The 26,439-nt window shown below is 47.7% G+C and overlaps 1 protein-coding gene across 1 annotated transcript; it reads left to right on the forward strand.

Annotated features, from left to right (window-relative positions):
- Positions 1-133: 133 nt before the first annotated feature.
- niban2b (niban apoptosis regulator 2b) lies at positions 134-20,818 on the forward strand. The gene is made up of 14 exons (XM_068598920.1): positions 134-315; positions 7,791-7,921; positions 8,530-8,658; positions 8,747-8,852; positions 9,060-9,227; positions 10,774-10,889; positions 12,097-12,201; positions 13,923-14,085; positions 14,972-15,159; positions 15,352-15,507; positions 16,150-16,263; positions 17,863-17,970; positions 18,248-18,359; positions 19,684-20,818. Exons 1-14 carry the CDS (start codon positions 261-263, stop codon positions 20,286-20,288), a joined length of 2,256 nt encoding a protein of 751 aa, XP_068455021.1. The 5' UTR covers positions 134-260; the 3' UTR covers positions 20,289-20,818.
- Positions 20,819-26,439: the final 5,621 nt, after the last annotated feature.

Genomic DNA, 26,439 nt, shown 5'->3' on the forward strand with positions numbered 1-26,439 from the left:
CTTATCTGTTCATAAGACAGTAGACACATTGTGACTCATTTTCCCCGCGTGCCTTGAACGCACCGCAGCTGGTTAAAAGAGGGCGTGTCTCGGCGGCCCCTCGCGCGGTGACTTTCTCCACCTCTCTGGTGAAGTGTTTGTCTCTTCTCCGGCCGCTGCTGGAAGAAGTGAGCGCGCGCCTTCAGACGTTGACGTGAGTCTGGACTTCCGGGTTTGTTTCCAAGAGCAGCGGAGTGGACCTGGGCTCGTGGTTCGGCGCCATGGGGGACGTGGTCTCCAGCCACCTGGATGAAGCCAAGCGCGAGATCATCACAGGTGAGCAGCGTTTCGTGGAGCTTTGCTTGTGAGCGTGCAGTGTCCTTCACGAGCTCCTCCGCGGGAGACGCGGCGTTTCTCACCAGATGGTGACGTCACTTGGTCTGCTGTGAAGCTTCACCTTATCAAACAGTTGTTAACCTACAGTACATGGAAGCAACCATCATGCTGTATGAATGTACTTCAGACCAGTCTTTGATACATAGTGTGTGTGTGTGTGTGTGTGTGTGTGTGTGTGTGTGTGTGTGTGTGTGTGTGTGTGTGTGTGTGTGTGTGTGCTCTGTAAGGAGAAGACAGTAGGAGGTGTTTTTCATGGCCTCTCCACCCTGAGAGACTCCATCTCAGGTGTGCAGGTTCATCTGGACTTTGATCTCTGTGAACAGGAGCAAGGCTGACGGGGCCCCGCCCTCATCGTGTCTCATGAGTAGTTGAACTGTATCACTTTTATAAAAGTTAAAGTATTAGCATAGCAGACACAACGACAGGTCTCGTCTCACCGTCCCTCTCGTGTTGCATCCTGGTCTTTGTAGGCCTTCTGGAGTGGATGAGCGCTTGTGAGGCGCAGTGTGAGGAGGAGAGAACGGTCCGTCTGTTGCTGTACAGTGGGGATGAAGGGCGAGGCCGGCTGTTGACTTTTGTGCAGCAGTGGATGGTTGAAGCCTACAGACTGGTGACCCCTTCAGGGTGTTCCCTCATGGTCACTGACGCTATTGGTCGGATTGGACGAGACTCTAATCTGAAACTTGAGTATTTCAAAACTGATCCAAAGAGTTTTAGTTATATTTTTAGTCTATTTTTAGTGTAGTTGTATAACTAAATACTTTGTTTGATTATAACACCACTAAGACCGTAGCTGGCCACTAACAAAAACATATCACAATGTGGCCTCGTATGAAACTATTTAGTTCAGCAGACTTCAGCCTTAACTTCTGGGCAGATGCTGAAGAAGCTTCTTCCTCAGCAGCTGTATTCTCCCCGTGTGTGTTGCTGCTGAAGCGTAGTGTGTGTTGCTGCTGAAGCGTAGTGTGTGTTGCTGCTGAAGCGTAGTGTGTGTTGCTGCTGAAGCGTAGTGTGTGTTGCTGCTGAAGCGTAGTGTGTGTTGCTGCTGAAGCGTAGTGTGTGTTGCTGCTGAAGCGTAGTGGCTTCACCGAGGAGCAGCTTGCATGCAGTCTGTGGCGGTGCTGGTCCTCCTCTGCTCTCCTGAAGGCTCTTCCTGTTTTCCCCATGGAAGTTTTTTTTCCTGGAGCTATTTATTTGTCAGGGATATGAACTTCAGTCATGGTTCCACAGAACTGCATGCTGGGAAGTCCTGTCAAACGCCGTCGCAGAGAGTACATAAATGAGTTCAGGCTATTGGTCCGGTCCGCCACAATATTTTCTGTACCTCATGCGGCCCCCTGGGAAAAATAATTGCTCCCGCCCCTCTGCCTCAGAGGGTCATGTGATCTGGTAAGTGAAATGATGATTATGTTACTGTTTTTTACATTTGCAGTGGTATTTAATCATACACTAGCCACAGCGCTGTAGTTGCTGCTGCACCTGGGGCTGCTGCTGCACCTGGGGCTGCTGCTGCACCTGGGGCTGCTGCTGCTTCTACCAACACCCAGCCAAGATGTGCACCTTGGAGAGGTTGCTGTGCTGCATGTCATGTCATGTCATGTTATGTCATGTCATGTCTGTGCAGGGTCAGTGTTGTGGTTTTGTTGCTACAGTTGGACAACCTGCATTGTTGTTGACATGACGGGTTGTGCTCTCTCGTTGCTGTGCTGCCCGGTGCATTTCCTCCACTGGCGGCTCTGGGTCGGCTTGGTTGGCTCGGGCCGCAGGCGGCACGCCGGCCTGGTCGCATGCTTTCGAGAGAGCTGGTAGTTATTGCAGTGTAATTATAGATTTGAACGCTGTGAACGGGTTGTTTGGTTCACGAGTAAATGTATGACTTCATTCCTCTTGACTCGTGTTTAAAACTTTAACAGCTAGATTCTTTATGAAATGGTCCAGCATGTTTGTTTTTTTCAATCCCTTCCCATGTTGTGGTCACCGTGCGTCGGCCTGCCGATGCTCTGAAATACTGCACCTGTTTCGTGATGTTTTATAATTTATGGTATTTGCTTTTATGTATTTCCTTAGTTTCTTTCCTATGCATGCTTTCGTCCACTGACTTCCTGACAGTCTTAGTTGTTCTGTTTGTCTTTTGTCATGCAATAAAATAGTAAAACAATAAAAACATTTTTTAAATAAGAGTGTATTATTGTAATACAAATTCAGAAACCAGCTCATAAAGAATAAAACAAATGCGCCTCATCATCGTACTCCATACCTTTCTGTTCTTCTTGAAGCTTGAGGCCCAGCCTCCACGCTCTGTCCCTTCAGTGAACTCTGTGGTCATTTTACTTGTTTTAATTAGTAAGTCATGGACTGTTGGCAGCAGGTCATGCACTGCACCTGATGGAGTAATAACTCAGTATAATTAATGCAAAGGCTCCATTAGTCTCTTAATCGACGGCCCAGAGTCATGTGCATTCTGAAATGTTCAGTATTTTAACATTTCTATGTTGCATGAGTCAATAACTAACTGATGAGCCGTGGCCTTCACAGAGCTGCAGATCTGTTTCACTGTCTGTGCTCAGTCCCTTCAATCCTTCAGCACATTTAAATCACATGCAGCTCACTGCCCTCCAGAACGAGAGGAGGAAGCTGTTTAAAGCTGAGTGTGCTGGTTTCTGTTGGTTCTTTAGTGGCCAGTTCACAGTGAGGCGCGCACGCGTATCACATGTGGAATCTGAGGAATGTATGAAAAAGTGTGTGTGGCTGAATGGAAACCTCCTCCAAGCCTTGAGCTGCACCGTCAGCGCCACCGAGTCTCTGCTGCATGAGCCCAGAGCCTTGTGGCTTCCAGGAAGAGGCTGCAGGGAGCATCAAGCCCTGCGCACAAACACACACAACTATGATGTGTGTTCACTATTAAAGCATGACTCCTTCAGAGTAATCATGTTCATAATTCACTTCTTCACTCAGAACATTGTTATCAGACGATGATTCACAACCAGCTGATAGCGCCACGCCCACCCACTGTCCTGTGAGCAGAGGCGTGTTGGACTCATATCCTCTGGCATGAGGTCATCACTGAAGGAAACGCTGGAATGAGTTGAAACGACCTCGATCACATGGCCAGCTTCCCATTTCCTGTGTGTGTGTGTGTGTGTGTGTGTGTGTGTGTGTGTGTGTGTGTGTGTGTGTGTGTGTGTGTGTGTGTGTGTGTGTGTGTGTGTGTGTGTGTGTGTGTGTGTGTGTGTGTGTGTGTGTGTGTGTGTGTGTGTGTGTGTGTGTGTGTGTGTCAGGTGAACACCAATACACTCTCACATGCACATGAATGCAGTTTGAACTGGAATGAAAACATAAGTTAGTTAATTTGTAAAAATCTAAGCAGAGTTCCTGAAACTCCTGAAGCCATGTCAGGATCTGAAGCTGCGTTCACACCAAACATGTTCATGTGTTCATGCGTCACAGAACTCTGTAGTCACACAGCTGCAGGAACAGCTTCAGCGCTGCTCACCACAAGTAGTTTGATGCAGCGGCAGGACGGCGGGGAAGCGTCTCAACGCTCACGACCTTCTGCTACGCTCACGCGCTTCCGCTTCCGCTACGCTCACGCGCTTCCGCTTCCGCTACGCTCACGACCTTCCGCTACGCTCACGACCTTCCGCTACGCTCACGACCTTCCGCTACGCTCACGACCTTCCGCTACGCTCATGGGCTTCCGCTACGCTCATGACCTTCCGCTACGCTCACGCCCTTCCTCTACGCTCACGACCTTCCTCTACGCTCATGACCTTCCGCTACGCTCACGCCCTTCCGCTACGCTCACGCCCTTCCGCTACGCTCACGCGCTTCCTCTACGCTCACGAGCTTCCGCTACGCTCACGCGCTTCCTCTACGCTCATGAGCTTCCGCTACGCTCACGCGCTTCCACTACGCTCATGAGGCAAAGCATTCTCACCGTGTGATTTGTTTCTGAGTCCAGCTGAGGTTTCTGTCACGTCGTCTCGTGGGATGAGCTACTTGTTTGGTCGCTTCCTCGTTTGACATTTTTGTCATTTTTAGTAATGCCTAAACCTCATATTTATTGTTCTTTTCTCTTGTATGATTGTTTTGTAATATATGAAGGTCTTCTCTCCGGTACTCAGTCAAGGTTCAGGCATTTCACGTCTATGTCCTTCTTTAAGCTGCTCGACTACTCGGTGGACTTTGTCTCTCGTAGTCGTCTTGGTCCAAGAAGATCCGTATGTCTTGGACAAACAGTCCTGTTTCTTTCTCAGGGCTTTCCTGCCTCAGGTTTGCCAGGATGTTGCAGGTTCCCTTCCTTCCATAGGTGTGTCTGGCGTTTATTCAGATGGGCTTTGCTGTGTACAAATCACCGTTAACGGGTCTCTCTGCAGGTTCCTCGAGGACAGCTTCTGTCCGCCTTTTGCCCAACTCATTATGCGTTTTTAAACTCGGAGACACTGGTCTGTTAACCCTGTCACAGTCACGACTACGTCTGTTAATATATTAGCATTTATTAGACGTTCTCCATAACGTTCTGCTGCCCGCCTCTAAATCCAGTAGTGAACCTGTTTAATCCAGTTAGCGCTGCGTGAACGTGCTGCTCTCGGCCCTCACACAGCCACTGCTCTTTCTTCAGCTCTGATGGGAACACACGAGATTTATGACCCAGTCTTTGGGTCCAAGTGGAATGTTTTTGTGAAGGCGATGAGGGGGGGGGGGGTTGGGGGATGGGGGGTCTCTTGTGGGGGTTTCAAACTGCAGTCTAGTCTCAGCTCTCTGTGATCCAGACCTGCTGGACCTGCTGTCAGTGCTCATGTACGGCCTGTTGGCTTGAATGAGACCACCACACCGATGGAGACCACAGCAGTACAACTGATGGCTGCTTACCCTCTCACACTCACCCTCTCACACTAACCCTCTCACCCTCACCCTCTCACACTAACCCGCTCACCCTCTCACCTGCAGCAGCTTCTCTGTCAGGGAGAACTACTCGTTGAGTGTTTGGCTGCAGGTCCTCAGGTCTTCTGGCTGAAAGATCACTTTTAATGCAAGCAGATGGCAATAAAATGAAGCAGCAGTATGACATTATTAAATTTATTTTATTTACAACAGACGCGTTTTAGAAAGCTACAGTTTTAAGTGATATTAAAATATACGTAAGATTTATCAGGGATCTGTATGTGCTGCTGCTGTGAACCTCACTCTCTGATGTGCAGCAGCTACCAGACCAATGGGTGAGAGGGTGAGAGGGATAGTGGGTGAGAGGGTTAGGGGGATAGTGGGTGAGAGGGTTAGGGGGTTAGTGGGTGAGAGGGTGAGAGGGATAGTGGGTAAGAGGGTGAGAGGGTTAGGGGGATAGTGGGTGAGAGGGTTAATGGTCGTGTAAAATAACACGTATATGGAATTTAACTCTGGTTTCTCTTTGTACTTATATATAAAAGATGAATATAAAAATACATTAAGAAAACAGAAACAGTGGTCCAGAAAGTTCAGATAGTGGAGGTGATAAATATAAAAAAGACAACACCCAAAGGCCTGAAGAAAACAAACATTAGCCTGTAGTCCAGATAGTGGGGGTGTCTGATTACTAGTGTGAAGAAGCTGTTCCTGTCTGCTGGTTTTGGGCTTACAGAGCTCTGTAGCGCCTCCCAGAGGGGAGGAGGAGAACAGCTCATGTGCAGGGTCTGCAGGGTGTGAGGGTCTGCAGGGTGTGTGAGGGTCTGCAGGGTGTGTGAGGGTCTGCAGGGTGTGAGGGTCTGCAGGGTGTGAGGGTCTACAGGGTGTGTAAGGGGCTACAGGGTGTGTGAGGGTCTGCAGGGTGTGAGGGTCTGCAGGGTGTGAGGGTCTGCAGGGTGTGAGGGTCTACAGGGTGTGAGGGGGTCTACAGGGTGTGAGGTCTTGTTCTGTAGTTTCTGTCCTCAGTGAGTCTCGTCTCAAAGCTTCACAAGCAGTCCGTCTGCCAGCAGGTCTGCAGCTCAACATCCAGACTGAACGTTAATGCTCAAAGCTGCTGCTACCTGTCAGCTGTCCTCCACACCTCCACCTCTTCAACCAGACCTCAGAGCTCCTGTTCAACACAGACTGGACTTTTACCAACGAGGAAGAAAAACTGACCTGAAGACATGAAAAGCACTTATTGCTTTTGTAGAAAGTGAATCAACTGCTGGTCTTTAACATCTTTAAGGTAAGAAACAGACTGAACATGGACCAAAGAAGGAGTGGTTTGTCCCTCACAGGGACCCTTACTACTGAACATGGACCAAAGAAGGAGTGGTTTGTCCCTCACAGGGACCCTTACTACTGAACATGGACCAAAGAAGGAGTGGTTTGTCCCTCACAGGGACCCTTACTACTGAACATGGACCAAAGAAGGAGTGGTTTGTCCCTCACAGGGACCCTTACTACTGAACATGGACCAAAGAAGGAGTGGTTTGTCCCTCACAGGGACCCTTACTACTGAACATGGACCAAAGAAGGAGTGGTTTGTCCCTCACAGGGACCCTTACTACTGAACATGGACCAAAGAAGGAGTGGTTTGTCCCTCACAGGGACCCTTACTACTGAACATGGACCAAAGAAGGAGTGGTTTGTCCCTCACAGGGACCCTTACTACTGAACATGGACCAAAGAAGGAGTGGTTTGTCCCTCACAGGGACCCTTACTACTGAACATGGACCAAAGAAGGAGTGGTTTGTCCCTCACAGGGACCCTTACTACTGAACATGGACCAAAGAAGGAGTGGTTTGTCCCTCACAGGGACCCTTACTACTGAACATGGACCAAAGAAGGAGTGGTTTGTCCCTCACAGGGACCCTTACTACTGAACATGGACCAAAGAAGGAGTGGTTTGTCCCTCACAGGGACCCTTACTACTGAACATGGACCAAAGAAGGAGTGGTTTGTCCCTCACAGGGACCCTTACTACTGAACAGTACCTGTTCATAAAACAGATGTATAAACTATAAATGTATGGATGTTAACTTGTTGTTGCTCCAGAGTGCTGTTATATTGTTCTGATAACATTACTTTAAAATAAAAGCTGCAATACACTAGTTTTTACTTCATTATTGAATTTGACGCATAATGAGATTAATCACAGAAAAATCATGAGATAAATCAGTTAATTAATATCAACTTTGCTGTGTGTGTGTGTGTGTGTGTGTGTGTATGCATCTATCTATAGTTAAACTTGTCCATGGGCTATGCACATTCTCTTTAGTTGATGGTTTCTTACATCAATGCATATGTTCTTCAATTCACATTCATATGTAAATATGAAAATTGCCTCCATGCTGTAGAACATTTCTTTAACAGTGGCTTCCCTCCTCGTGTGTGTGTGTGTGTGTGTGTGTGTGTGTGTGTGTGTGTGTGTGTGTGTGTGTGTGTGTGTGTGTGTGTGTGTGTGTGTGTGTGTGTGTGTGTGTGTTTAGTTCAAACCAGGGCGGTGATGATGTCGTTCGGGCGTCTGTATGAGCAGCAGTATGCAGTGGCTCTTTTCAACAAGGTTCGCTTTGACGTGGAAGGCGGCGGCGGTCCTCAACCTCAGCTGCTGCACCGCCAGGTGGAGTATCGTCCAGCAGCGACTCCACACGACATCCACTTCTGTTCAGGTTTCATAATCAATATCCACTGCAAATGAAAGTAAAAACAAATCTTCTACTTTCTGTTCCTTTTTTTCTTCAAGTGTAAACCGTCCTCACAGCAGCGTTTCAGGACCTCAGACTGTTACACTGTCAACCAGTTCTTTCCTTCATTAAAATGCAACAGAGACGATTATTCCTCTACAAATAAATAAATGGTTCATGATGTTTGTGCCTCATCCAGCCTTTGAGTTACTCTGTTCATTCCAGTGGGTCACACGTTGAACAGCTTTGTGTATCGTGTGTATTGTACTGACACACACACGTTGCTCATGGTCATGACTGAGGTTGTCGTGAGGGACGCGGCTCTCTTGAGACAACGATCTCCTGTTAGGAACCACGACTGGATCATTTCAGACGCCGTGTTACTCAATGTAAACACAGTCTGACTTATTCCTGCTCCTCCAGTGACAAAACGCTCTGTATTCCTCCGGTGCATTCATCCATTCATCCATTCATCGTACAGTCAGGATTCGTGTTCTTGCCTTTTTGGTGTGTTAACTTTGACCTAATCTGTCATCTTTCACAGATTCCTCTGGAGAACAGGTCCATCTTCTCTGGCTCACTCTTTCAGTATCTGGAGGAGAACAGGAAGTGGAGGAACCGCTTCCTCTTTGTTCCAGACTCCTACAAAATCCACTATTACGCCAGCAAAGCAGTAAGGGCAACATCGCAGTGTGTGTGATGGATCGTGCTCGTCTGGTTGACTGTGTGACGCCTGACCGTTCTCCCTGTCTGACCTTCAGTCCCACGACAAGCGCCTCCGTCCTAAAGCCTCCATCAGCTGCGCTGGCTACACGGTGCTGACCTCCATGGAGGAGTATCTGCACCTGTTCAGCAGCATCCTGCCTGGTGAGGAGAGCACTCTGAAGCTGCAACACTGATAACGCCTTCAAGAACATTCATGTTTACATTTATACCTTTTTTGTTTTTCAATTATTTTTGATTTTCTTATTATAAATCACTATATTTATCAGGGTGATGAGCTTCAACCAGCCGTGTGTTAATGAATGCATGAAAATAGGCCGCAGTGCAAAGTTCAGTTTGTACATCTTCCAGGAACAAAGGCCAAGGACGGAGATTCACCTTTCCTCAAGTGTGCCACCCAGTTTCCTGTGATCTTGTGGCACCCGTACGCCCGTCACTACTACTTCTGTGTGCTGACGCAGGAAGAGCAGCGGAGGTGGCTGGCTGTGCTCCAGGACTGTGTCAGACACGCCAATGATGGTGAGGCTGGTCAAGCTGGACCAAGACAGACTCCTGCCAACACGCCTGCTCATAAGGGCGTCGTCTCAACCTTAGAGCATGTTCTTGGGAATTAAACTCATGTTGTGAATTAGTTGACTATACCGGGCACGTGGTAACCCAGAGCCCTTCCCGGATGCTCTTGAGCAGGTTCATGTGGACCGCTTTGAATTGAGTCTGTTGCTGCCACGTTAAGCCACATGTAATCAGTTTGCTCTCTTGTCATTCTACACAGAACAATGTGGATTTTAAATAAAGCATCAATATGTAGTTGAAGTGTAGACTTTGATGCTCTTTCAATGGATACAACACAAACATGGCATCAACTATTAGGGAATTACAGCCATTTGTACAAAGTTCCCCACACTTTCAGAGGCTCAGAAGTAATTGGACAATGATAGTAAACATAATGGGTAATATCATGTTTAATAGTTGGAGGAAAAGCCTTTGCCGTCAATGATTGCCTGAAGTCTTCCACCTGGAGTCATGACCACATGATGATGCCTTCCTCGAGATGCTTTGCAGGCCTTCAGTGCAGCCTCCTGCATGTGCTGCTTGTTTCTGGATCTTTCTGCCTTCACTGGTATCTGATGAAGAGCTCGGTGGAGCAGCTCACTGACTCGCCGTTGAAGAGATTCCATGTCTTTTTTTATCCAATTAATTGAAGAAATAATCGAGCGCTTGATGGATTATTAAATGAAGGTTAGTTGCAGCCGTACAGCAGAGCTCCAACACGCCACCAGAGGACGTGCTTTACTTCAGACCAGAAGCCGCTCCCTTCCTTCTCGACACGTTTCTCTTCTCGTCCTTCTGGAACAAGTTCATTTTGGTTTCATCTTCCAGAGAACTTCATCTAACAGTGCTCAGGCTCATCCAGATGATTTGACTTGTATCTTCCTGGTCTTCAGTGTTGTGGTGCTGAACGTTCTGTGTTCAGACTCATGGAGGCATCTCTGGATGGTAGACTTGACAAAGACACGCCTCCCTCTTCCAGTATTATGAATGTTTTCCTTCACAAGGAAAGAGTTCAGCTGCGTCTACAAGTCCTCCGTGGTCTTCAGGTCTGAGCTCACCAGAACATTCAACTTTGCAGGAATGTACCAAACGGTTGCTCTGGTCAATCCTGATGTCTCTGTATCTTCATGATAGAGCTGTGCAGTCCGTCAGCCTTTAACGGCCTCCTTCACTTGCATGGACACCTAGAGAGGTGTCCACTACACAGACCTTTTCATCTGTGTAGTTTGTCAGAAATACTGAGGGCACAGGGCGAACCACTTGTCCAATTACTTGGAGCCTATGAACATGTGGGTTTTGTTGAAAGTCTACACTTCAACCACATATTGACTGCGTCCTTTCAAACCATGTAAAGTTGTGTAAAGAGGAAAATACAAAAGATTGTTAGTCAAATACTTGTGTTATATATGTGTAACGATTGTTTTAAAGGTAAAGATCAGGAATGCAATGACCAGCAAATATTGATAGTTACTTGAATGCTAACTGCTAACAGCTACTAATATACCCATCCCAGGTTTGTCAGAGGAGAATAAAGTTCAGACGCCAGCTTTCACTGATGCAGTACGACTCTACCGCCAAGCTCAAGGGTACTTTGGCACCTGGGAGCTGATGTGTGGGGAACCATCTCAGGTAAGCATGGCACTAGTGTGTATTACTGTCTGTCTCCTGGTGTCTGCGTTTCTCTCTCCAACTTGAATGATGTAAGACCTCTCTGCAGTGGCGGGACGTGGACTTGGTACCTACACCAGCGGTTTAGTTTAACCGCTGATTGCAGCAGCGATGTCATGACTGACACACCTGACCAGCCCAACCCTGTAAACACGGACCATACACACACCAACACAACGCCAACGCAGATGAAAAAAACACAAAAAGCAGGAACTTACCTGTTGCTGCTCATTAAAGACAAAGTTCATCCGCTAGTTTGATTCAACGACTGCAGTGGTGACTGGCGTAGCGTCTCAACACTGATTGGCTTTCACAACATTATTGGCTTTCTGAGCTTTGTCCATGAGAAATGGTTCCTCACTGGCTGACTGTATTTCTGTCTGCGTTCACGAGGTTTGCCTCGTACCTTCTTCATCTCTGGATCATCTGATGAAACCTCTACGTGGTTTAGTTCTGGTTTCTAGGCCACTCCTCTGTTGATCCTTAGATGAAGGCTGGACCAGAGATCCATGTGTGATTGTTCATGAAAGCCTCCAGCCTTTCTCCTCCTGATGAAGTGTTCACAAAGCTCCATTGTTCGATGGTTAAGCCTTTCAGGATAGAAAAATAAGATGAGCCACAAACCTCGGGAACCATGGAAGGACGGACATTTGTTACTATGCTAAACTGCTCCTCACAGTAAAGACCATCGTTCTTGACCGTCTGCTCCATGTTCGTTTACGCTTAGCGAGCAGTTCAGCTCTTTCCACTTCTGCTACACAGAAGTCTTTCAGATCCATGTTTCCTTCTCTTTCCACTAGTGAGGGATTAGATATGAGGGCTTGATTTAATCGTTTCATAGCTTGCTCATCACGTTCATCAAACAACTTTATCTATCCTTCAGTTTTAGCAATAAAAACATTGGTGACATGTTGGCCTTTTTGTCCTGGAGGCAGAAAAAATCTCAGTTGTTCATCAACTCCATGTCCAGAGTGCAAAGATGCATTATCTTTGGGATACGTTTCATCAGGATGAATCCCAAAACGAGCCACAGTTTAACTTCTCTGAACCATTGGGCTTGAGCTGCTGATGAGGAAAAATATAGTAATGAGTTATGGTACTTTATCTCGTTGAAGATGTCTGTGCTGAGTGACGTGATCGTGTTGAGTTGTGCGTTTGTGTCTTCTAGATCTTGTCTAACCTGGTGATGGAGGGCCTGCTCCCTGAGCTGAGGGAGCTCATCTCCCCACGCCTCAAAGGAAAACTGCCCGAGAGGCAGAGACACTGGATGCTGGTAAAGTGCTCCAGACGCTTTCCACAGAGCCAAATCACTGTGTATTCAATGTGACCCTCAGTAGCTGAACATTAACGCTAGAGTTGGTCATCTTTATGTGTTTTACAGTATTTGCACACATTCTAATTGCATCTACATCAGTAACTCAAATGATTGGGCTGTTGGTGTGGCTTTCAAGGCAACTTTCTCACTACATGTTGTGACTTTGGAGCTTGTCTCATTAAAACAAGTTGTCAATAATGGGCTAGGTTTTTAGGTTTCATTATTTGTAAAATAGAGCACACTCGTGCTTATTCAACAAGATAACCAATCCCAGCTTTAAAGACAGGACAGTTAATGATACAGTAATGATAAAGACAAAAGCATGAGCATATTGTCCACTCAAAGGTTTTGCTTTTGGTCTTTGTTTTTATGGAAAACCAGTGTAAAGTTGTATGAATGAGTAGATTACTTCAAATCAAGTACTTGCATCATTACTCCTAACTGAGGAGCTCATCATTAATTGGCTGATTCCTACTATTGAATATTTCTCCCCAGCGGTGGCGGCCGTGGGTTATGTCACTGCGCCTGCTGAGCTGTTTAGCAGCTGCTCAGGGTGCAGAGTCACCGTCACATTAGTTTTGCATCCTGTTTGCGTTTTACTTTTTGTCGTACTTAAAGAGGTAAAGTCTAATATCTCCAGACGGCAGCCCCACCAGCATGGTATCTCTTTATCCCTCCAAGTTAAAGGGTTCTTCTTCTACACGTTAAAGTAGCGCAACTGACGTGACTAGGTGCCTACAGCGCCACCTGGAGTACAGGCGTGTTTGTGTCACTGTGCCGGTTAGGGTTGGGCCTCGCTGGTTGGGTTAGGGGTTAGGGTTGGGCCTCGCTGGTTGGGTTAGGGGTTAGGGTTGGGCCTCGCTGGTTGGGTTAGGGTTGGGCCTAGCTGGTTGGGTTAGGGGTTAGTGTTGGGCCTAGCTGGTTGGGTTAGGGGTTAGGGTTGGGCCTCGCTGGTTGGGTTAGGGGTTAGGGTTGGGCCTCGCTGGTTGGGTTAGGGTTGGGCCTAGCTGGTTGGGTTAGGGTTGACGGTTGGGCCTAGCTGGTTGGGTTAGGGGTTAGGGTTGGGCCTCGCTGGTTGGGTTAGGGGTTAGGGTTGGGCCTCGCTGGTTGGGTTAGGGGTTAGGGTTGGGCCTAGCTGGTTGGGTTAGGGGTTAGGGTTGGGCCTCGCTGGTTGGGTTAGGGGTTATTGTTGGGCTTAGCTGGTTGGGTTAGGGTTGGGCCTAGCTGGTTGGGTTAGGGGTTAGTGTTGGGCCTAGCTGGTTGGGTTAGGGGTTAGTGTTGGGCCTAGCTGGTTGGGTTAGGGTTGGGCCTAGCTGGTTGGGTTAGGGGTTAGTGTTGGGCTTAGCTGGTTGGGTTAGGGTTGGGCCTAGCTGGTTGGGTTAGGGGTTAGTGTTGGGCCTAGCTGGTTGGGTTAGGGGTTAGGGTTGGGCCTAGCTGGTTGGGTTAGGGGTTAGTGTTGGGCCTAGCTGGTTGGGTTAGGGGTTAGTGTTGGGCCTAGCTGGTTGGGTTAGGGGTTAGTGTTGGGCCTAGCTGGTTGGGTTAGGGGTTAGGGTTGGGGCTGTTAGTGTTTGGGTGATGTCCAAAGCAACGTTAGCAAGTGCTGCTGAGGTGCAATGTTGGTTGACTTAAACTCTGCAACAGGAGGTTCTCCTTCCCGTGTGCGTTCCCTCTGTGTGCAGGTCAGTGATGCGGTGTATCGCCTGGTGCAGGACCAGTGCCAGGCTCAGTATGAGGCAGTGGTGCAGAAGTGTGAGGCAGCCAGCTCTTCTCTGCAGGCCTCCATACGAGCAGACATGGACCAGATCATCTCCTCCAGGGAGCATGTCACCAGCAAGATCAGAGGTGAGCGAGAGAGAGTAAATCATGTCCAGACCTCTGTTATCACGGTGGTGGTTGCTTTTCTAACCGTGTTTATCCCGTGATGGTCTGACTGGTTGGATCTGTCTTCTTCATTGCGATGCGTTAAAGAGTCTGGAGTGTGACTGCAGAGTGATGGTAGACTAATTACAGGCTCTGATTGGCTCTGATTGACTGGAAGGAATTGTTATACAATTCTCTCTCTGTCCTTTCCAGTGTGGAGCAGAACAAAAACGGCTCTGATGAGTCTAGTTTAAATGTGCAATGATAGTCAGCAAGGTGAACATGTTTATTGGACTGGAGTCCAGTGGCTTTGAGAGCATAATAATTGTATGTTTTCTACGTTATGAATTTTAATAATTGTTCAAATCTCTGTTGATTTAATAAATAAAAAGCCGGGTGTTGGTGTGTTAGTGGGAAGTGATCAAAGCAGCTGTTATCTGGTTGTTATATTCACCGACACTGGACCTGAACACAAAATGGCACATACTTGTTATTTTAATTATGTATACTACACAGAATCCAATGGTACCCTTTTTGACAGATGTTTAGGTTCCTAACCAAGTACCATGCCTAAAGCAACCGCTCAACACGTGGTCCTTTTCTCTGAATGACATTTTCCTTACACTGAAATATCAGGTACAGCTTCCTGTTTTGACTGATCCCGGGTTTACTTTGATATATTTCATTTTATGAAAAGAAAAAAGGTTGAAAATCCTGTTGCATCAATGAGACGAGAGAGAAAATCTAAATGTATTAGTTTGGCCTGCTGATTTATTGTTTAAGGGAAGAACAATTGACAGTTGTGACTCAATGAAGGAGAGGTTTACCTGGAGTGTTGCTTTCATCTCTTTGTCCTCATTTCCCTCAGAGCTGCTTCTCCCCAAGGCTGAGAAGCTGTTGAAGGTGAGCATCCAGCCCTACATCAGCTCCATCCTCGACGCCCTGATGGCGCCAACCAGCCGAGGCTTCTCTGAGGTCCGCGACGTGTTCTTCAGAGAGCTGGTGGACATGAGCAAGAACGCCCTAAATGAGGGCAGCAAGGAGACGGTGGTGCAGGTGAGCAGGTGTACAGTGAGGTATGAGGATGAGGTGTGGGACGCAACATGACCGTTCTCCAGGGGATCACACCTTGCCAGAGTAACAGTGATACATGCAGGAATTTGTATCGGGACAGTGTTTTGAAGTCTGAAAGTGAAAAGGAACTAAAACAACATGAGCATAAGTTCTTAAAGAAGTCTCCTTCCTTAGGACATGGAAAAGATCTCCATTCTGGCCTTTCATCCAGTCAAGATGCAGAGCTGCTATGAGAAAGTGGAGCCGCTGAGTCTGGAGGGTCTGCAGCAGAGGTTCGATGTGTCCAGCCCCTCGGTGTTCGTCCACAGGGCCCAGATCCTCATGAGAGAGGTGACCGGCATTACCTGGCCTCTGCTTCTCCTCTTGTGTTTGGGTGACAGTGTGAGCTTTAAATGGACACATTGTTGGTCCACATGTACAGCTTTTTCCTCACGTGATAACACGGTTCTTACGTTTATTGCTATGATTTGGGAACACCATGACATCACTAACGCAATCTGATCAAGAAATATGAGCAATCAAGAATCCAGCCAAATTATCTGAATGTCTATTGGCATGAAGCCAGCTGGTACGTCACCAGCAGTGTGGGCCGCCAGGGCCAGCGAGGCCTCTCTGCTGAACAGAACCACAATGTTTATAATATGATGACAAGTTATATCTATCAGCTGGTTGGGCGGGCGATCAGCTGTTGAGCTCTACAGCTGGCGTATTGACGTGTGTCCTGGCCGGTCGCTCGTCATCACCTCACGCCACAGACACAACCGTTTGTGCCTTCAGTCGGCTCAACACGTCTCCCAGAGAGCGATCGCCAACGACAACTTGGCAACTGTAGATTGCCGTTGCAGGCTTCAACTTTGTGTGTGTGTGTGTGTGTGTGTGTGTGTGTGTGTGTGTGTGTGTGTGTGTGTGTGTGTGTGTGTGTGTGTGTGTGTGTGTGTGTGTGTGTGTGTGTGTGTGTGTGTGTGTCCACAGCAAATGGACCATGCTGTATACACATTTGAGCAGATCCTTCACCAGAGTCTGGAGTCGCAGGGCAGCACAGATCTGTGTAAGACCATCCAGCGCTGCCAGGACCGAGTCATGAAGGTACAACACGAGATGCTCTGAGAAGACGCCTGCAGAGAGCGTCTCCTTCAAACGACACACGACGCCTAAAGTGTTCACGACGCCTAAAGTGTTCACGACGCCTAAAGTGTTCACGACGCCTAAAGTGTTCACGACGCCTAAAGTGTTCACGACGCCTAAAGTGTTCACGACGCCTAAAGTGTTCACGACGCTAAAGTGTTCACGACGCTAAAGTGTTCACTTCAGTGCTTCTGCGCTGTTCAGTTTGGTTCAAGAGGAACAGAAGTCACAATGTTGAGCTGCCACCAGTTTTTGCAGCAGTTTCTACTGTTTGAGGCAGCTGCCTCTACTTCCTGCTGCCTCTACTTCCTGCTGCCTCTACTTCCTGCTGCCTCTACTTCCTGCTGCCTCTACTTCCTGCCGCCTCTACTTCCTGCCGCCTCTACTTCCTGCTGCCACTGCTTCTACTTCCTGCTGCCTCTACTTCCTGCCGCCTCTACTTCCTGCCGCCTCTACTTCCTGCCGCCTCTACTTCCTGCCGCCTCTACTTCCTTCCGCCTCTACTTCCTGCTGCCACTGCCTCTACTTCTTGCCGCCTCTACTTCCTGCTGCCACTGCTTCTACTTCCTGCCGCCGCTGCCTCTACTTCCTGCTGCCTCTACTTCCTGCTGCCTCTACTTCCTGCTGCCTCTACTTCCTGCTGCCACTGCTTCTACTTCCTGCCGCCTCTACTTCCTGCCGCCTCTACTTCCTGCTGCCACTGCTTCTACTTCCTGCCGCCGCTGCCTCTACTTCCTGCTGCCTCTACTTCCTGCTGCCTCTACTTCCTGCTGCCTCTACTTCCTGCTGCCACTGCTTCTACTTCCTGCCGCCTCTACTTCCTGCCGCCTCTACTTCCTGCTGCCACTGCTTCTACTTCCTGCCGCCGCTGCCTCTACTTCCTGCTGCCTCTACTTCCTGCTGCCTCTACTTCCTGCTGCCTCTACTTCCTGCTGCCTCTACTTCCTGCTGCCGCAGTGTGGGAGGGAGTTGGCAGCTGGCTCAGTTGGAGAGGTTCAGTTCAACCTTTTGGTTTCATGACTTGACAACATATTAAGTTCCTGGAAGGTGTGACTGTTGCTCGTTGTAAAAAAAACACAATACAAATGCAAAAGTTGTGCAACCGAGTCCTGTCTGGTAAAAATTACAACCATATACCTCTTTGTGCGTCTCTTTGTGTGTCTCTTTGTGCGTCTCTTTGTGTGTCATCTGTCTGTGTGTCTCTTTGTGTGTCTTTGTGGGTCTCGGCCTCACTGAGACAGGACTGGAGTCAAACGCATCTTAGAAAACATTTTTGTCTTTGTTTTCTGCAACCAAACTAGCAGCAATGGTTGTGCAAAGGTATCAATAGAACTATTGTTCCATGAATCAGAACGCGTCCTTCATCAGTTCATCGGTGTGCTTGCTTCATGTAGTAATGTGTTCATCCTGGCTGCAGAGAGATGCTCTGTGATTGCATGAACGTGTCCGGTGACTTTGTTTCTGGTCTGCGTTGGAAGTGACCTCAGCCATCGAGCTACTCTGATGTGACGTTCCCACATTCATTCTGAACAATATCCCTTTCTCTGTTTTTGGCTTCAGAAATTTGACTACGACAGCAGCTCGGTGAGGAAGCGGTTCTTCCGGGAGGCTCTCCTCCAGATCTTCATCCCCTACATGCTGAAGCAGCTCGGGCCTTCCTGCTCCTCGGTGAGCGCTGTGTGGATATTTTCACGTACACTACTGAACATGGTCTGAACACAAAGTGTATTGGCAATGAGGTTTTATACATTGTGCATACTTGCGTGTGCACTATAAGTATTTTTCCTCTAGTTTAAGATGAGGAAGACTTGATCTGTCATAGTACTTTTGGTATTTTACATAAGCTACTGTGAAATGAGGATGTTTATGGAGATGTCTGCAAAGAAACAGAAAACCAAAATGGCTGCCTTCAGATGTTAAAGTTGTTCTGTTGCTGTGAACACAGGAGCTGCCGCGCTTCCAGGAGCTGATCTTTGAGGACTTCTCCCGCTTCATTTTGGTGGAGAACGTCTTTGAAGAGGTGGTGCTGCACTCGATCATGAAGGACATCGTGATGGGTCAGTCTGCTGCACAGTTTGTGCTCCTGTGTCGGTGCTCTGGCTCCGTTGCTCTGCTCAGGATGCTGCTGCTCTGTGGGTGGAAAGCTCACCGGTGGCCCACAGAAAACAGGGTTTGCTCTCTCCTATCACAACACGTATGGTTTGTTCACCCATACTTTATTATTTGTATATTTTGTAATGATTTCATGAAAAAAAACAGTTCAAGAGTCAACAAAGTGACGCATCAAAAACTCTACAAACACAGTTACTGTTTGTAATTGATGGAAGGAGACTGATGGACAGGATGTGATGTCACATCTGTGGCTGCTGGCTGCAGTCACAGATGTGACGTCACATGGTTCCTCCCTCCGCTGCAGAGCAGCAGCTGGAACCAGCACCGTCACTCTGGAAGCTCCGCATCGCTGGTTTCTCCTCCAGGTACCACGTGTCTGGCACGGTGGCTTTGTAGGGGAGGAAAGTCATTTCAAATGATATTCTTGATTTTACAGTAGAGCTAAAACAGCTGGAATACCATCTGTCTTCTTAGTGGTACTGCAGCATTCTGGGTCAGCGCGTCTTGTGGACTCTAAGAAACCTGCGTACTCTGAAGAGACCCCCAACAGGAGGGGCACTAGACAGGATGGGCAGATTCATGACTTGTGGTCCAGAGGGAGGCTCCCAGTGTCTCACTGCTGTGACGCTGCTGTGTCTCATCCGACTCATGAACTGCTAGAAAACCCTCTTCCTCTTCCTCTTCCTCTGAGGCTATGCTCTTCGTCTAAACCTGCCGCCCGGCTCCATCTACACAACCTTCAGCAAAGAGTTGGTTGCTTTGTCCACTTGTTTCCAGTCGTGTTGTGGCAATGGATCCGTAGCAGCTTTTCTTTTTTTTTTTTGGACTCATTTTTGGAGGTATACTAGAAGGATGTTGTCATTTGGTTATTGTTCAAATACATCGCTACGAAACACTGCACCCATGTGTTTATTTCACTCTCAGTAGTTGCAGTAGAAATAAGTTTTATAAGCAGTTGAAATCTTTATGATCGGGAGAAAAACAGCTAAGATGCATTTAACATCCAACAAAAAGTATTTATTTATTAAGATATTTCTGTGTTTTAATGATATGAATAGCTAATGAAGAAAAATGATACACTTGGGCATGTTTTTTTTCATAGAATAACGAACACACACACACTCTATGACGTAAAGGTGCTTCACAGGACGTCCCGACAGACCAGGTGACCAGGAAAGAAGCTCCTGGTGTTAATCATTTGCTGTTCTGTTCATATTGTATTTCATCTCCACATGAAGCACATCTTGACCTTTGCTCTGCGCTCTGCAGCGGTGAAGGAGGCGGCCGTGCAGAGGAGACACAACCTGTACAGGGACAGCCTGGTCCTCGGCGGCAGCGACCCCAGCCTGCTCCTGCTCGCAGACGAGGCCTCCGCCCACCGGGCCGCGAGGGAGCACACGGAGGGGGGAGGGGGTCCGTCCCAGAAGAGGGGCGGGAGGATGAAGCAGGTGGTGTCTATGATCCAGACGGACGGCTCCCCGGTGCTGGATACCCGGGCGTGGACGGAGGGACATGTTGCCCACGACGGCCCGGAGGCGCAGCAGAGCGACGGAGAGGAGCTCTCTGATGACTCCGCTCCGGCTGACGAGCGCCCACCAGGAAGTGCCCACGCCTTGGACCCTTCAGGCTCGCCTGAGGATCACGCCTGGAAGGAAGACGAGGCACAAAGTCCAAACAAAGTCCCCGTGATGGTGGAGTCTGCTCCACGCGGTGCTTCAGCCCGAGAGGAGGAGGAGGGTGGAGGGAGTGGAGGCGACGGACGGGTGCTGGTGGAGGAACAGCCGCCTTCCAACCAGGAAGTGCCAGAGAAGACCTTTCCACCTCAGGAGAGCCGCTCTGGAGACACAGAAACGGCTCCAGAGCGGCAGCTCTGACCGCCCGGCCTCCACAAGAAGCCGGCGGCCTCCACAAGAAGCCGGCGGCCTCCACAAGAAGCCGGCGGCCTCCACAAGAAGCCGGCGGCCTCCACAAGAAGACGGCGGCGGCCTCCACAAGAAGCCGGCGGCCTCCGGCCTCCCCGAGAGCCGCCGAGGCCAAAGAGGATGTGACCCGAAGCGCCGCCGGCCCCAGAGGCTGAGAGCAGCAGCTCTGACAAATGACTTCCATTTGTCAGAGCTGAAGTAAATCTGCATTTCTTTTCCTCTTTAGATCAAAGACGCTCGGTGGCGGCTTCAGGCTCGTTGCTCTCACATGGTTTTTCTTTTCTTTGGCTGTTATTTTCTCTTCAGCTGGTATACGTGTGAGCACCATGGACAACACGCGTGTGCTGGCGTGTTGAAAACATGTCCTCATGACGACATGTGATGTTTAGTCAAATGCATGGACGTGATTTAGCTCTTAAGTCTTTAACTGAGATACTTTCAATAACTTTCAAGAGACGGTTAGACTTTCTTTTTTTAATCTATTATCCAACATCTCTTCTGTTTTGTAATTTTATAAATGTTTTACTAATGATTAATGATTGATTATTGATATAAATTATTATCCATTCATTATTCAGTTTGTCTGTGGTCTTTTTGGAAAGTAGATGTATGACAACCAAATCTCACTCACTTTAACGTGTGTGTGTGTGTGTGTGTGTGTGTGTGTGTGTGTGTGTGTGTGTGTGTGAGAAACATTGAGCCTAAAAACATATTCCATTGTTGAAGAGAAACCATAATCATCTTGTGACTTTTTGTATAATGATGAATATAATCAATTTTAAAACATACAGACGGAAAAAATTAAAAAACATTCCGCCGGTAGAAATCAATCCTGCAGAACACAGTATAAATACCACCCTGTGTATAAATACCACACTGTGTATAAATACCACACCCTGTGTATAAAGACTTTGTTTAACAGACTACATAAAACATCTCCACACTGATAACTTTATTAGTTAACACAATTAAATCAACTACATAATGCGATCATTTTTTTAATTCATATTTTAAGTGGCTTTTTATTAGAATGTTCTCTAAAACTGTCTGGAGCAGAAAACTATGTTCCTATGATCATGTTGACGGACACAAACTCATCAGCTGACTGCTGTGATTACAGCTGACTGCAGTCAGCTGTAATCACAGCAGTCAGCTGACACCGACGTCTTGTCACGTGACGCGTCAGAGGAAAGGACGTCTCATATATCTTACAACATATGACAACATATGACAACATATCTGACAACATATTTCCTCGTGAGGATGCAAGTGAAGGAAACGTGGCATGCACCCAGTGCACCTGAACGCAGCATATTTAATGAATTCAGAGAGGGACACTACATTTACAACAGAACGGTAGGAATGATTTCTGTCTTGAAAGTTATTCTCAAGCTGTGTTGCCTCGGTGTCGGTGCAGTCATGACTATCAGCAATCTGATCACAGCTCCAACAGGAACGAGGCTGTGAGGACATGAGGACTCAGAGAGCGATGGAGGGAACAGGACGTTTACGCTGTGAGGTCAGAGGTCAGAGCCTCCTCACAGCTGAGGTGTTGACTGCAGTCTGCTTGTCCTCAGAAACACATTCCTGCTGTCAGCCGGAGATCTTCATCACTGACCTCAGTGACTATGTATTGTGCTAACATGGAGATGGTAGAGCCTCCACGGTGAAGCCCTCCATGGTGAAGCTTCCATGTCAGAGCCTCCATGGTAGAGCCTCCACGGTGAAGCCTCCATAGTGAAGCCCTCCATGGTAGAGCCTCCACGGTGAAGCCCGCCATGGTAGAGCCTCCATGTCAGAGCCTCCATGGTAGAGCCTCCACGGTGAAGCCCTCCATGGTAGAGCCTCCATGGTAGAGCCTCCACGGTGAAGCCCTCCATGGTAGAGCCTCCATGGTAGAGCCTCCACGGTGAAGCCCTCCATGGTAGAGCCTCCATGGTAGAGCCTCCACGGTGAAGCCCTCCATGGTAGAGCCTCCATGGTAGAGCCTCCACGGTGAAGCCTCCATAGTGAAGCCTGTTCATCACAGCCAGAACAATAAAACATACAGCCTACATGTCTCATACATGTGGCCATCCCCTTCAGAGAATGTGACTCCAATGTGAGCTCTCCTTCATCCGCAGACTCTGTCTCTCAAACATGCCCACAGTTTATGACTCACGTGAGTTTACTATTCCTGGTTTATTTGCGTTATTCGCGCAGGAAAGGGGGTGTGGCTTATCTCTGGTTCATCTGGTGACTCTGGCCCAATCCCAATCTCCACCCTAAACCCTGGAGCCCTGAACCCTCAAGACCTGAACCCTCAAGCCCTGAACCCTCAGGGTTCAGGGCTTGCAGAGTGGTTGAGTGTGAGAGTCTGTGAGTACAGAACAATAAATATATATTTCTGTTTGCGTTCCTCTAATTCATGTGTTTTATGTTCCATAATGTTGTAAAGGTATTTTATCAGCTAAATGCCCACATGCCTCTTTGTTTACTTTTTTACGTCTCCGTTCTTCCATTGGGAACTGCGTGTTAAACGTCACGTTGCAATGCATTGTGGGTAATTCCCTTCTGCAAAGTCAGCATCTAATGTTGACTTATGGAGAGAGTTCATAAAGGTTCAACATGTCCGCCACTGAGCCCTCAGGCCCTCCACCACGTGACACTGGGACAGAACTAAACCCTCAAGGACTTCACGGGAGCCTCACAGGCCGTGAGTCATGAGGGAGGAGACGGGATTGGGCCAATGTCTGCCACCAGGTGTGCCGCCATTTCTCTGTAAGGCGCATGACCTTTGAACCACCTCAGAGAGCACATGCACAGTCTGCTGGAGAGAACGCATCCTCTGTGTGTGTGTGTGTGTGTGTGTGTGTGTGTGTGTGTGTGTGTGTGTGTGTGTGTGTGTGTGTGTGTGTGTGTGGACACATTTAACGTTAGTGCCTTATAGTCAGAGCATGTTGGGTAACAATTGGCCTCAATATTGATCAAAGAATACAAGAAGTCATGAGTTGTGGAATCTTTTCCAGGAAGTGACATTACATCGTTCCAGCGTCTTCTCCTTCCTCTGTGTCGGGGCATTTCCCTCAAACACACTACAACTTGTACAAACCCTCTCGCCCTGGACTCACGCTCCGTTCCTTCAGGTTCTGTTACAGGAATCGGTTGCAGGCATATTATTTTGGGAACGACCAGCATCTCATCATCAGGCAGCAGACAGGAGTCAACCCAACGTCCCTGATTTCAATCATAGAAACACAAACAAGGGAAAAGTATCTTTGAACAACACCCATCTTGTGGGCATTTAAATGTCTTCAGACTACAAAGGAGTGAGAATCACTTTACTAAAATGAGCTCCTTTGTGTGACTAAATGTTGACCGCATGCTCTGAAATCTCGGGACTGACCTCAGATTTAGGATGGACCTGTCCACAAGGGGCCCGTCTGTTCCCGTCGGTTGGTTCTGCCTCGCTGCATGACTGCTGTCGGTGCCGCGGGCCCAGCGGACACGTGACACTCACTTATGCTCTCTTCTTTCAGCTCCGTGCTCGGCTTCCAACTTTCAGTGCGGGATGATGTCGTCCTCGGACGCCTACACATGGACGCAGCGAGCGCTCGCCCTGACGGCGTGCGTGCATTTCTTCTCAGTCATGAGCAGCGTCTTCATGGCGGCGGCGTCGCTGGCTTTGATCCTAGTCGCGGCCTGTTGGCTCAGGTAAGACACTCATTCCTACTCAGTTCATTGCTGACTCATTTGCTCTTTATTGATGAAGTCAATTACTTGGTCTGTAAAATATGTAGACAATATGTATTTATCATTTCTGAGATCTTATGCTTGCTTGTTTTGTCGAACCAGCAGTCTGAAACTAAGATATTTGGCTCGCTGTCGTAGACGACAAAGAGAAGTCAATATTCACATGTGAGCCACGAGAAGCAGGACGTTAAGGGATTTTATCTTCTTTAATAAATCAACTAATTCAACTTTCAATTTGTGTTCTACTGCAAATAAGACAATACTGTATTATAAAATCAGATATTAAAATGCCTTATGGTTTAGAATGTAGTACATTAGTGTGAGGTCATCATTTAATACTGTGGTGAAGATATGTGTGGCAAAGAAAAAGTCTCTCTAGCGCCCCCTAGAAGTTGGACCGGCGACGCCCCTCGCCCTGATTGTCCGATTGTTTTGAAAAGAGTCTCACATGCTCACCTGCTCTACAAAAGAGCCTTCAGACCCATAAAGTCCGCCTCCCAAAAGCGTCCGCCATTTTGAATTTTGTGAAAAACACGTTTTTGCACTTTGATCCTACAACGCTTTGTCCGATTCACACCACACGCTCTGCGCATCATGAATGCAGCGATGTCTTCAAGACTGCAGAGATTTTATTATCTCATTGCTTTGAGGAGAGTCTGACCAATTAAAACCTCTTAGGGGCGTGTCCTACAGTTAAATACTTATAACATTAAAACTAGAGGGACTGATGACTCCAGACATTTTTGTGTATGTGCACATACAAGGGGCGCTACAGTATAAATATATATATATATATATATATATATATATATATATATATATATATATATATATATATATATATATATATATATATATATATATATATATATATATATATAGGCTTGGCAGATTAACGCTTTAACGGCGTGAACTGTGTGATCATGTGTTAACTGCATGTTTTTTAAATCTCTGCAGGCGTAGTTCAGACCTCACGGCTCTCTCAGTCCGGCCCACATGAGGTCAATCAAACATGAAACATGAGTAAATAAGATAAACGTCATGAACGCATTACTACGGCTCTGCTTTTACCTTTAAGACGCGTGCGTCTGTGTCTTCTGACAGCTCGTATTGTTCTGTAGCTTCATTACTCACTAGTGGTAATTACTTCAAATGCTTCCATAAGCAACAGAAATCAAATACTTTGTACATTTCCTTTACAGATTGCAGAACGCAGCGCGTGTACCTGACCAGAGGGCCGACCCTGCAGACAGGAGGAGGAGAGCCTTCGACAATGTGGTGAGTGGAAAAGGAAAGAAAACCGTTTAGAATTACAAACAAAAGCTGTGTATTAAATTGTCTATCGATGGTAAATGGACTGTACTTGTATAGTGCTCTTCTAGTCTTCCAACCACTCAACACTACTCAACATTCCCACATGGCAGAGGCATCAGGATAACTCATGAGGATCCAGAGCAGCTCACTGGTCTCAGCCTCCCTACGCTCTCCAGCACTGCTCTCCTTCTGGTTGCAGCACAACATTGCTACTTGCATACCAAGCTGCCAGCGCACTGGGTTCATTCTACAGGCAGGATGGTCAAAGCTCACATCCTGACCCGTGCACTCCGCTCGGCCAATCGGCTTGTAGCTCCGAAATTGTACTTTCTTGGTTGTTGTTCTGAGTTGATTGGACGATGTGATGATATGTTGGGAATCTGTTGACTGCCTGCGTTACGTTGAGGCATGGGTTGTGTGTATCTTATAGCTTTCGTCGCTTTTGAAAAAGGAAACGGGCCAAGTGAGCTGACTCGTTGCAAGATATTGATTTTAATATTTGGTAATTATTTCAGTTGTTTGACCATTGTTTCCCCAGATGCTCACAGCTCCACTGGCTGCTTTCTGTGTGCTGTAGTGTCAGTTCAAAACCCTCCAAAAGCCCTTACAACACCGAAAACATGATTGCATAGGCCAGCACATCACACCACCAATAGTATGCTTTCTTGGTTGATGGTGGGAACTGGAGGATAATGTTACCCAACAGTTTCTTGCTGGATAGAACAAGCTAACGATAAACAAACCCATCCTTTCAGCACCTGCAGAACCTGAACATGTCTAGTACGGAGCCACGCTGTGGAATGAAAGTCAACTGGATGTGGAGGAATATTTCTGACCTCGTCATCTCCCCTCTGCCTCTTGGTGTGTTGCAGCTTGGGGACGAGAAGCTGGCCCACAGTGCCCAGATGTTCCAGCACCAGAAGCAGCAGATGCTCTCATTGGAGAAGTGAGTGAGAACCCAGACACACTCACCTTTCCTGGGCTTGTGTGTCTGTCTCCTGGTCTTGGGTCCCTACCTGCCTCATCAAACATATGTCATCCATCCGAATGTGTGATG

Source organism: Clinocottus analis, unplaced genomic scaffold, assembly GCF_023055335.1.
Source record: "Clinocottus analis isolate CAN_PGR_092001 unplaced genomic scaffold, fCliAna1.0.p SCAF_41, whole genome shotgun sequence".
Lineage (NCBI taxonomy): Eukaryota > Metazoa > Chordata > Actinopteri > Perciformes > Cottidae > Clinocottus > Clinocottus analis.

What these genes read in the sequence shown, in the direction of transcription:
- niban2b (XM_068598920.1), top strand. Translation starts at nt 261, where the DNA reads ATGGGGGACGTGGTCTCCAGCCACCTGGATGAAGCCAAGCGCGAGATC. An exon ending in ACTATTACGCCAGCAAAGCA is followed by an intron (nt 8,659 to 8,746) that starts GTAAGGGCAACA and finishes TCTGACCTTCAG; the next exon opens with TCCCACGACAAGCGCCTCCG. An exon ending in TGTCAGACACGCCAATGATG is followed by an intron (nt 9,228 to 10,773) that starts GTGAGGCTGGTC and finishes TACCCATCCCAG; the next exon opens with GTTTGTCAGAGGAGAATAAA.